The 12,898-nt window shown below is 42.5% G+C and overlaps 1 protein-coding gene across 1 annotated transcript; it reads right to left on the reverse strand.

Annotated features, from left to right (window-relative positions):
- Positions 1-9,560: 9,560 nt before the first annotated feature.
- Positions 9,561-12,620, reverse strand: LOC124042807 (tumor necrosis factor receptor superfamily member 11B-like). The gene is made up of 4 exons (XM_046360926.1): positions 12,497-12,620; positions 11,984-12,365; positions 11,286-11,468; positions 9,561-11,188 (listed from the first exon to the last, which is right to left on the reverse strand). Exons 1-4 carry the CDS (start codon positions 12,500-12,502, stop codon positions 10,851-10,853), a joined length of 909 nt encoding a protein of 302 aa, XP_046216882.1. The 5' UTR covers positions 12,503-12,620; the 3' UTR covers positions 9,561-10,850.
- Between the last annotated feature and the right edge of the window lie 278 nt (positions 12,621-12,898).

Genomic DNA, 12,898 nt, shown 5'->3' on the forward strand with positions numbered 1-12,898 from the left:
GAATGGGAGCGCTGGGACAGAATGGCTCCCACGCCCACCTCTGACGCGTCAACCTCGACAATGAACTGTTTAGTGACGTCAGGTGTAACAAGGATAGGAGCGGATGTAAAACGCTTCTTGAGGAGATCAAAAGCTCCCTGGCCGGAAACGGACCACTTAAAGCACGTCTTGACAGAAGTAAGGGTTGTGAGAGGAGCTGCCACTTGACCGAAATTACGAATGAAACGCCGATAGAAATTCGCGAAACCGAGAAAGCGCTGCAGTTTGACACGTGACTTAGGGACGGGCCAATCGCTGACAGCATGGACCCTAGCGGGATCCATCTGAATGCCTTCAGCGGAAATAACAGAACCGAGAAATGTGACGGAGGGGACATGAAAAGCGCTCTTCTCAGCCTTCACATAAAGACAATTCTCTAAAAGGCGCTGGAGGACACGTCGAACGTGCTGAACATGAATCTGGAGTGACGGTGAAAAAATCAGGATATCGTCAAGGTAAACGAAAACAAAGATGTTCAGCATGTCACTCAGTACATCCCTCACTAATGCCTGAAAGACAGCTGGAGCATTAGCGAGACCGGACTGCAGAACCCGGTATTCAAAATGCCCTAACGGAGTGTTAAATGCCGTTTTCCACTCGTCCCCCTCCCTGATGCGCACGAGATGGTAAGCGTTACGAAGGTCCAACTTAGTAAAGAACCTGGCTCCCTGCAGAATCTCGAAAACTGAAGACATAAGGGGAAGCGGATAACGATTCTTAACCTTTATGTCATTCAGCCCTCGATAATCCACGCAGGGGCGCAGGGTCCCGTCCTCTTCCTTAACAAAAAAGAACCCCGCTTCGGCGGGAGAGGAGGAAGGGACCACGGTACCGGCGTCGAGAGCTACTGACAAATAATCCTCGAGACCCTTACGTTCGGTAGCCGACAGAGAGTCTAGTCTACCCCGTGGGGGAGTGGTACCCGGAAGGAGATCAATACAACAATCATACGACCGGTGAGGAGGAAGGGAGGTGGCCCTGGACCGACTGAAGACCGTGCGCAGATCATGATATTCCTCCGGCACCCCTGTCAAATCACCAGGCTCCTCCTGTGAAGAGGGGGCAGAAGAAACAGGAGGGATAGCAGACACTAAACACTTAACATGACAAGAGACGTTCCAGGAGAGGATAGAATTACTAGACCAATTAATAGAAGGATTATGACACACTAGCCAGGGATGGCCCAAAACAACAGGTGTAAAAGGTGAACAAAAAATCAAAAATCAAAAGAAATGGTTTCACTATGATTACCAGAGACAGTGAGGGTTAAAGGTAGCGTTTCACGCTGAATCCTGGGGAGAGGACTACCATCCAAGGCGAACATAGCCGTTGGCTCCCCTAACTGCCTGAGAGGAATGTCATGTTCCCGAGCCCAGGCTTCGTCCATAAAACAGCCCTCCGCCCCAGAGTCTATTAATGCACTGCAGGAAGCTGCCGAACCGGTCCAGCGTAGATGGACCGACAAGGTAGTACAGGAACTTGACGGAGAGACCAGAGTAGTAGAGCTTACCAGTAGCCCTCCGCTTACTGATGAGCTCTGGCCTTTTACTGGACATGAAATGACAAAATGACCAGCGGAACCGCAATAGAGACAGAGGCGGTTGGTGATTCTCCGTTCCCTCTCCTTAGTCGAGATGCGAATACCCCCCAGCTGCATGGGCTCAACACCTGAGCCAGTGGGGGGAGATGGTAGTGATGCGGAGAGGGGGGACACTGTTAACGAGAGCTCTCTTCCATGAGCTCGGTGACGAAGATCTACCCGTCGTTCTATGCGAATAGCGAGTTCAATCAAAGAATCCACGCTGGAAGGAACCTCCCGGGAGAGAATCTCATCCTTTACCTCAGCGTGGAGACCCTCCAGAAAACGAGCGAGCAACGCCGGCTCGTTCCAGTCACTGGAGGCAGCAAGAGTGCGAAACTCTATAGAGTAATCCGTTATGGATCGATTACCTTGACATAGGGAGGACAGGGACCAGGAAGCTTCTTTCCCAAAAACAGAACGATCAAAAACCCGTATCATCTCCTCCTTAAAGTTCTGATACTGGTTAGTACACTCAGCCCTTGCCTCCCAGATTGCCGTGCCCCACTCACGAGCCCGTCCAGTAAGGAGAAATATGACGTAGGCGATACTAGCAGTACCCCTGGAGTACGTGTTGGGCTGGAGAGAGAACACAATATCACACTGGGTAAGGAACGAGCGACATTCAGTGGGCTCCCCAGAGTAACACGGTGGGTTATTAATTCTGGGCTCCGGAGACCCGGAAGCCCAGGAGGTAACCGGTGGATCGAGGCGGAGATTGTGAATCTCCTCCGAGAGGCCGGAGACTTGGGCGGCCAGGGTCTCAACGGCATGTCGAGCAGCAGACAATTCCTGTTCGTGTCTGCCTAGCATCGCTCCCTGGAACTCGATGGCAGAGTAGAGAGGATCCGTAGTCGCTGGGTCCATTCTTGGTCGGATTCTTCTGTTATGCAGGTGAGTGAGGACCCAAAAGCGACTTAACAGAAACTGAGTTTATTAAAGTCCAAACAGAGAAAACATAATCCTCAATCCTTTACAGGAAATGTCCAAACAGGGAAAACATAAATCCTCTATAGTTGAGGAGAGTTGCAGGGCTTGCGGCAACAGACTGCAGGTCCCTTCGGGTAGGCGCGGGCCATAGAGGATAGAGACACCTGCTCACACGCAGTATCTGAAGACGAGGCAGAATACAACAGGACGGAACAAGGGTACAGCAAACAGCAAACAAGAATATGACAAGGACAGAAGCAGAAACAGAGAGAGAAATAGAGACTTAATCAGAGGGCAAAATAGGGGACAGGTGTGAAAGGGTAAACGAGGTCGTTAGGAGAATGAGGAACAGCTGGAAGCAGGAACGGAACGATAGAGAGAGAGAGGGATAAAGAGAGAGAAAGAAACCTAATACGACCAGCAGGGGGAAACGAAGAGAAGAGAAAGCACAGGGACAAGACATGACAATACAATACATGACATATGATGAAAATTGCAGGCCTCTCTCATTTTTTTAAGTGGGAGAACTTGCACAATTGGTGGCTGACTAAATACTTTTTTGCCCCACTGTAGCTATGATTGACTATTTTACACCTAAGGTTACGATACATAACGTTAACCCATTGTATAAGAAATGATCCAAAATTAAAGTATTCCAGGTATTTATATATAAATTCCAGTCGTACTTTATCAAAAGCCTGTCACGCCCTGACCTTAGTTATCTTTGTTTTCTTTATTATTTTGGTTAGGTCAGGGTGTGACTAGGGTGGGTATGTAAGTTTTTGTATTATCTAGGGTACTTTGTATATTTAGGGTTTTTGTAAGTCTAGGCATTGTATGTCTATGGTGGCCTGAATTGGTTACCAATCAGAGACAGCTGTTTATCGTTGTCTCTGATTGGGGACCATATTTAGGTAGCCATTTTACCTAGGGTATTTGTGGGTTCTTGTCTATGTGTAGTTGCCTGTCAGCACCCGTTTTGTATAGCTTCACGGTCGTTTTGTGATTTTGTTAGTTTGTTCTGCGTTCTTTCTTCAATAAAAGAAGAAAGTACGCATATCACGCTGCGCCTTGGTATCCTTCGTATAACGACCGTGACAAAGCCTTTTCAAAGTCAGCTATGAATACCAGGCCTGGTTTCCCAGATTTGTCATAGTGTTCTATTGTTTCCAGTACTTGTCTTATAGTATCTCCAATGTATCGTCCATGTAAAAAAAACATGTCTGATTAGGAGGAATAATATCCGACAATACCTTTTTAATTCTATGCGTTATGCATTTTGTTAGAATTTTTGTTTCACAACTCTGACATTTTCAAAATGGACTGGGGATTTATTTACCACTTGGGTCCTGTTGTCTGATAATCTACAACTCTTACAGGAGTGGTTAAAACAGAAAATAAAGCTTAATTGGGATAGGGGGCAGTAGTTTCACGTCCGGATGAAAAGCGTGTCCAAAGTAAACTGCCTGCTACTCAGGCCCAGAAACTAAGATATGCATATTATTAGTAGATTTGGATAGAAAACACTCTGATGTTTCTAAAACTGTTTGAATGATGTCTGTAAGTATAACATAACATAACCTTGTAGATTATTGAGGTTTTTCCTTTGAGAAATGAAGAAGTAGCACTGTTCAGAACGAGGGAAGTGGCGCGTGACCTGAAAAGCAGGCTCCACTTTGTTTTCCTCCGGAATTGAATGCTGTTTATTCCGCCTTATATTTGATCGATTATTTACGTTAAATACCTAAAGTTGTATCAGGAAAGTTGTTTGAAATGTTTGGAGAAGGAATACAGGTAACTTTTGAGATAGTTTGTAGTCATGTCGCACGTGTTGGAACCGGTGTTTTTCTGAATAAATCACACCAAATAAATGGACATTTTGGATATATATCAACGGAATTAATCGAACAAAAGGACCATTTGTGATGTTTATGGGACATATTGGAGTGCCAACAGAGGAAGATCTTCAAAGGTAAGGTATGAAATATATCTTTATTTCTGGGTTTTGTGTCGCGCCTAGCGGGTTGAAATATGATTGCCTGTGTTTGTTTGCTGAGGTGCTATACTCAGATAATAGCATCGTATGCTTTTGCTGTAAAACCTTTTTCAAATCTGACATGTTGGCTGGATTCCCAACAAGTGTAGCTTTAATTTGGTGTATTGCATGTGTGATTTCAGGAAAGTTAAATTTGTATAGTAATTTATTTTAATTTGGCGCTCTGCATTTTCGCTGGATGTTTGCCAGCTTCCGTCCCACCTATCACAGAGAAGTTTTAAAACAAAAAATAAAATGAATAGAAAAAAATCCTTAAAATTAACTTTGGTTAGTGGAGATGGAGGAGACTGAAACGAAAACATATACTTAAAGTACTTTGCTACCTCTTTCCAAATATAATTTGGTGAATTATGGGTGACTACATAATTTGTAACAAGTTTCAGTAAATAATTTTTGGTAGAATTTCTATGTTGAAGATTATACAAGAATTTGGTGCATTTTCCCCCATATTCCATCCAGTTTGCTTTATTTTACATTTTTAATTTATTTTTAATTTTCACCTTTATTTAACTAGGTAACCTAGGTGAGAAAAAGTTCTCATTTACAATTGCGACCTGGCCAAGATAAAGCAGTGCAACAGAAACCACAACACAGAGTTACACATGGAATAAACAAGCATACAGTCAATAACACATTAGAAAAAAAAGAAAGTCTACATACAGTGTGTGCAAATGACGTGAGCAGGTAAGGTAATAAATAGGCGATAGTAGCAAAGTAATTTATAATTGAGCAGATTAACACTGGAGTGATAGATGAGCAGATGATGATGAGCAGATGATGGTGTGTAAGTAGTGATACTGGTGTGCAAAAGAGCAGCAAAGTAAATAAAAACAATATGGGGATGAGATATGTAGATTGGTTGGGCTATTTACAGATGGACTGTACAGCTGCAGTGATCGGTTAGCTGCTCAGATAGCTGATGTTTAAAGTTAGTGAAGGAAATGTAAGTCTCCAGCTTCAGCAATGTTTGCAATTCGTTCCAGTCACTGGCAGCAGAAAACTGGAAGGAAAGGTGGCCAAAGGAGGTGTTGGCTTTGGGGATGACCAGTGAGATATACCTGCTGGAGCACTTGCTACGGGAGGGTGTTGTTATCGTGACCTGAGATAAGGCGCCACTTTACCTAGCAAAGACTTATAGATGACCTGGAGCCAGTGGGTTTGGCGACGAATATGTAGCGAGGGCCAGCTGACTAGAGTATACAGGTCGCAGTGGTGGGTGATATAAGGGGCTTTGGTGACAAAACGGATGGCACAGTGATAGACTGAATCCAGTTTGCAGAGTATTGGAAGCGATTTTGTAAATGACATCGCCGAAGTCGAGGATCGGTAAGGATAGTCAGTTTTACAAGGGTATGTTTGGCGGCGTGAGTGAAGGAGGCTTTGTTGCAAAATAGGAAGCCGATTCTAGATTTAATTTTGGATTGGAGATGTTTGATATGAGTCTGAAAGGAGAGTTTATAGTCTAGCCAGACACCAAGGCATTTGTAGTTGTCTAGGTCAGAACCATCCAGAGTAATGATGCTAGTCGGGTGGGCAGGTGCGGCAGCGAACTGTTGAAAAGCATGCATTTGGTTTTATTAGCGTTTTATTAGCGTTTAAGAGCAGTTGCAAGCCACGGAAGGAGTGTTGTATGGCATTGAAGCTTGTTTGGAGGTTAGTTAACACAGTGTCCAAAGAAGGGCCAGATGTATACAGAAAGGTGTCGTCTGCGTAGAGGTGGATTATGTGGCAAATTATGTGGATATATTGAAGCAACATCTCAGACATCAGTCAGGAAGTTAAAGCTTGGTCACAAATAGGTCTTCCAAATGGACAATGGTCACAAGTATACTTCCAAAGTTGTGGTAAAATGGCTTAAGGACAACAAAGTCAAGGTATTGGAGTGGCAATCACAAAACCCTGACCTCAATCCTAAAGAAAATTTGTGGGCAGAACTGAAAAGCAGTGTGCAAGCAAGGAGGCCTACAAACCTGACTCAGTTACACCAGCTCTGTCAGGAGAAATGAACCAAAATTCACCCAACTTATTGTGGGAAGCTTGTGGAAGGCTACCCAAAACGTTTGACCCAAGTTAAACAATTTAAAGGCAATGCTACCAAATACTAATTGAGTTTATGTAAACTTCGGATCCACTGGGAATGTGATGAAAGAAATAAAAGCTGAAATAAATCATTTTCTCTACTCTTATTCTTACATTTCACATTCTTAAAATAAAGTGGTGATCCTAACTCACCTAAAACAGTGACTTTTTACTAGGATTAAATGTCAGGAATTGTTTAAAAAAAACGGAGTTTAAATGTATTTGGCTAAGGTGTATGTAAACTTCCAACTTCAACTGTATATAATAAGCAGTGCCAGAGGAATGCCAGAGGAATGCCCAAAAATAGTCAGAGACTCCAGTCACCCATAGACTGTTTTCTCTGCTACCGCACGGCGGTACCGCATGGCAAGCGATACATTTAAATTTACCTCGACTAACCTGTACCCCTGCATATTGACTCGGTACCGGTGCCCCCTGTATACAGCCTCGTATTGCTATTTAATTGTGTTACTTTTTATCATTTTTTACTTTAGTTTAAATAAATATTAGTAAATAATTTCTTAACCAACAGTGTAGTTCAGGAAGAGTTAAGGGATTTAAGTAAGCATTTCACGGTAAGGTCCACACTTGTTGTATTCGGTGCATGTGAGAAATCAAGTTTGATTTGATTGGTAAACCATAGAGCATAGCCTAATATTTAAATTGTCGGTATTTATGAAAGGTACCCCCTCCCCTTCTATTGTTTATTGTCATGTTTTGATGTTTGTTGTCACTGTGCTGTTGTTGTCATTGTAAAAAAAAGTATAAATACATCAAAATACATTCTCTTTTTTACAATTGAAATTGCTTGATTCATTGTCACAATACCCAACCTCCATTACATACACACACAAGGATAGGAGTAGCATAGTGTCAGTTGCAGATCAGTGTGGCTGGGTTTAAGTGCCTTGCTCAAGGGCACAACGGCAGTGAATGGTGCCTGGGAGCAGAGACCAGACTTTTATCGCCAGGCCCTGGGCTTGAACCTTCCAGCTACTGGTCCGCCTCTCTAACTTCCATGCGAGCCATGGTCCGAATCCGTACTCAGAACGGGGCCAATACGGATCCCGGGTCCCTACAAGGTATGTATCCTGAAACACAAACAGCTGTTTTGTCACTTCTCAGCAGGGTATAATCCAGTTTTACTGTACTTTCCCAGAGCCAGCTGCTATGCATTGAAGTGAATACGACTATGCTCAAATTCCCCTTCAGCTACTATTTCCTTTTTCCTTCTACTCATAAAAAGCCTTCAGTGTTTTGCTGTGTTTACATAATGAGAAAGCATCTGAAGGCCATCTGCCTTTAAAAACAAGGGTGGTGTGACACACTGCTTGCCTAACACACACTCCCTAATCGTTCATCAGAAAAGTATGTCCTCCAGCAGCGTCTGTCAGTATTAGTGACATTACACAGCCTATTTGTCTGGTTATGTGGATGACATTGTGCACAGTCAGTGATAATGATGGCCATGACTGCGCATTTCAGGGGCGGAAATGTGGGGTGAAAATCCTTAAGTGTGGGCACGTACTGTATGTGGTATATCACACGAAAAGGGGTTGTGATGAAGCCTGATAAAATGTCAAATGTACTGATGAGCATGTGATGACTAAGCAAATAGTACAACACTGTGTTGAGTATGCGTCACTTGAGTGGGTTGAGTCACTGCTGTGATCTTCCTGTCTGGGTTGGCGCCCCCCCTTGGGTTGTGCCGTGGCGGAGATCTTTGTGGGCTATACTCAGCCTTGTCTTAGGATGGTAAATTGGTGGTTGAAGATATCCCTCTAGTGGTGTGGGGGCTGTGCTTTGGCAAAGTGGGTGGGGTTATATGCCTAAGTAACAAACAAAAAAGTTACTTGGCCATTTTAAACTGGAATAAGAACCATAAAGTCCCCTGATGTCCAGTATATCGAAGCCTTCAGCTTGTCAGACCATTTTAACCAACATTGCACAATCAGACTGTGTATATTTTTTATTCTAACATGTATGCTACAACTCACCAATTGCGCTGATATCAAACTGCAGCATACATACTGGAGGCTGAGACAGAAGGGGCCAGGAGACACTGGGGGGCTAGGGTCAGTTTGTTATATCTGGAGTACCCCTCCTGTCTTATCCGGTTTCCTGTGTGAATTTAAGTATGCTCTCTCTAATTCTCTCTTTCTTTCTCTTTCTTTCTCTCTCTCGGAGGACCTGAGCCCTAGGACCATGCCTCAGGACTACCTGGCATGATGACTCCTTGCTGTCCCCAGTCCACCTGGCTGTGCTGCTGCTCCAGTTTCAACTGTTCTGCCTGTGATTATTATTATTTGACCCTGCTGATCACCTATGAACATTTCAACATCTTGGCCATGTTCTGTTATAATCTCCACTCGGCACAGCCAGAAGAGGACAGGCCACCCCTCATAGCCAGGTTCCTCTCTAGGTTTCTTCCTAGGTTTTGGCCTTTCTAGGGAGTTTTTCCTAGCCACCGTGCTTCTACACCTGCATTGCTTGCTGTTTGGGGTTTTATGCTGGGTTTCTGTATAGCACTTTGAGATATCAGCTGATGTAAGAAGGGCTATATAAATACATTTGATTTGATGATATTTCCTAGGTGATGATGACTGGGGAGAACACAGAGGAGCACTTCTTTAAAACATTCAGAAGCAAACGTCTTTAGATCTAGATCTCAGTTTGTCTGTAGCCTAAAAGTAAGCGATGACTCACACAATAGTTGGGCTATTGACTGGATTATTTCATTGCAGATTATTTGCGTAAATTGAGAGTTTGTTATTTGAGTGGATACAGCAATGCTTATGTCAAGTTATTAAATGTAAATCTTTCAGCTGAAATAATAATGAAAACTCTTCACGAAGCAGGGCAAGGAAGTCAAGCGTGTATGTTGAATTGTTTTTATTGACTATTGAACTGATTACACATTCTATGGGTAACACTCAGTGAAAAATGGCTTTAGCAGATCAGAAACTTGTACTGTATAGTATATCTATGTGTGCGAAAGATAGTCTATTTGGTTATGGGTGCCGAGATTACTGCAAACATATGTGCCGTGTAAAGTTTAAAGCAAAATAAAAAAGACAACTTTTCACAAATTAAAAAAATGCTACTTTGAAGTGTAGAGAGGCATTTATGTAAGAGTAGCCCAAAGTCCTTGTGTCTCACATGAACAATTACATGAAAAGGAAGAAACATTATTGCAAAAAGCATTTAAGGACAGCTTTATGGATTCTATCTTATACTATATTAGGACATTTTCCATATACAAAAAGTGTGCCTTAAATAAATAAAAAAATATTTCTTAAATCTTGAAATCTTTCTTAAAATGCAACAAAATCACAAAACATGTTTGCATAACAGCAACATTTTGTGTGTGTGTTTGAAGGCGTAACCATTGATTGCAACAGAGGTAGGAACATGATACATTTAATGAAACAATCAGTGAAACAATATATCTAGACATGGGGTCCCCAGTTACATTCAGCCTTGGGACGATTTTTCCTTGAGTGCATGGTCGGGGGGCCGCAACACAGTTATAAATAATGGGAAAAAAGGTATACCCAAACGCGATTCAGCCCAGCTTAACAGAAAAAGCTGGTTTGTCCCATCAAGAAATCTATCAGATTTATGCAGAAACTGAGAGCACCTTTTTTCTTTATTCTGCCGGATAGTCACCAGTTGAAATATCCTGGGGTAAGGAATGTTTTTTGAATAGTTCTAAATCATTTGTACACTGCAAATCGACCGCAAGAATCCCAAACAGATATAGTGTTTGACAAAAGCAGAATCATTTCAAACCTTGATCACATTGGGATACAATGACATACAGTATACCCCTATGTATGTGTAGGAATACTTGGGAACAGATTTCCTAAATTAAAATGACTTTGAGCTGATTTCCTGGTGATTTTACAGTATTTTATGTCCACAAAGAAAATTATATAGGCCTATAAAAAACATCTTCTTTTTGCCCAGAACTTGTGTGGTCAAATAAAAAACCCAAGCGCAGAATTTGGCCCACGGGCCACCTATTGGAGAACCCCGGTCTAGACTGTATAGCCCACATACCCTATATGGACCATTTAAAATGAATGGACACCTGTTGAACTGAATAACTTTTTGCTGTCCTGCTCAATATGTTATTCAGAAGATGGGGATGACAGGCTACTTGAACTAATTTTGGGCTACTTCAACTAACTCTTCACAGAGTTTGGATTGCTGGTCGATATATGCCAGTTTACGCTCTAGTTTGTCTCCCATGTTGAAGGCCCCTATCTTCCTCAACACCTCAGGAAGTTTCCTAACCTGATCGTTCCCTGCACCTTGGTCCCAACTGTTCATAAAGTCGTGAATACCCCTTCTATTAAGCTTCATGACCGTTCCTATGAGCGGTTTCTTGCCTCCCTCTTGTGGCAGCCTCATTGCTAACCGACGCATTCTTTTGATTCCCATCGTCTGGTGAAGTTGAATGAAGAACGTAGGGAGGATTTCATGCAGATATTCAGCTCCATCTGAAAATTTAAAAAAACATGGTTGGGAAACTTAAACTCAGTAGAGGCCACAGATGATTAGTTCATTATAAATATTGTTATTCAAAATGTGTTTTACCACGAGTTTTGAGGTCATGGCATGAGGCGCACAGTGTATCGTGCCAGTCCTGGCCTTTCAGAACCACGCGCAGCCCACCAATTTTGCAGTTTGATTGCGCAAGACAGGTCGCTTTTGCGGAGGAAACTTCAGAATAGAATCCGGCCTGGCACTGCACACATTCTGTATCTTGTTGTGGTGTACCTGAGGAAATATTTTGAAATGTGTGCCACGTTATTCATCTCAAAATCATGTTGTACCAATTAAATGAGGAACACGATCCATTTAAGATTTGATTTGGGTTTGACATTCGATACATGCTGAACGGGGGAATTGATTTGCATGTTTGCTAATTGTTTGCGTGGCTAGTTTAACTAAACCATAGTGTGTATTGCAGTCACTACATGTCTATAGACTGCTTTCGTGGAAATGAACCATATGTACATAAATGAAATAATTGAAGTATCCCTTTAATAATATTTAATCCATCTTAATTCGCAGATTTGTTATTGATGCCAAAATGTCATTTTTCAATCCAAACCAAGACAAACACAATCAGGAGAGACTGAGACATCTGAACATGCAACCTGTGAATATGGAACTATAGACTGTAAACGGTGATGATAAGAAAGTGTTTAAATCAAATAGATTAAGTGGAAATAGTCATTTGGCGTATAACATTTTCTGTATGTAAAACGCGGCCTCTATTTTAGCCATACCTGTAGTATTCGCTCCATACCCGGGGGGACATTCTTTATGTTTGATGCATGCTTCGTATCTCTTGTTGAAGTAGTAATCCTCCTTGCACTCGCACTCGCAGTTGTTGGATGGAGAACACGCCTGCTTGACAACCTGGTTCTCGGCGCACATGCTGCAGCGCAGGCACTTGGAGATGTGGTTCCAAAATTCAGTGTATGCCCCATTGGGACATTCCGCACAGTCGCTCTTTCGCATTGCACTGCAGGGCACGCGGAGGTACGTTCCAGGTGGACAGCGGTCACACACTAACGACAGACCAGAGTAACGATCATCGTTTTTGAAAGTTCGGGCGTATAGTGCCATACTGGCATCAGCACTGACTAGCATCAACATAAAAAAGAGCTGTAGAGATAGAACAGACAGGGTTGTCATTCACTTTGTTTATACAGCAGGTTCACAAATTCATATTCAATTAATTGCAATGAACTAAAAAATACCGTTTTCATACAGACTAAGCATATGTTTCTACATACCGTCATTATGTAGGCGAATGCACCTCTCCTTTGGATTCAAATAGATGCTTGATTTCTTTGGTCCACAAACAAGACCGCCTATTTAAGTGCGCGCCTATGCAAGCGCATTGGGCGTCACTGAGGTTGGTTTTTAACATAGCCTATTAGTCAGTTAAACGTGTTGACGTTGGTATGAGTAACCCATTTTAACCAAGCGGAAACGTTGCAAATTCCTATAGTCTCTGCTAAAGCAGGAGCATTCGCCTCCGCAGATTGAATAGAGCCCCTATTCTACTGAATTGACCATTTCCTTGCTTCAATAGCATATGCATTTTATGCAGAGTTCTTCTCATATTAATTTACTGTTAGAAATGCCTGAGATGTTAGGCTAGTCATGGAATCATGCATTAATTGCACTGATAA

The sequence above is a fragment of the Oncorhynchus gorbuscha genome, linkage group LG09 (assembly GCF_021184085.1).
Source record: "Oncorhynchus gorbuscha isolate QuinsamMale2020 ecotype Even-year linkage group LG09, OgorEven_v1.0, whole genome shotgun sequence".
In the NCBI taxonomy this organism is placed as follows: Eukaryota; Metazoa; Chordata; class Actinopteri; order Salmoniformes; family Salmonidae; genus Oncorhynchus; species Oncorhynchus gorbuscha.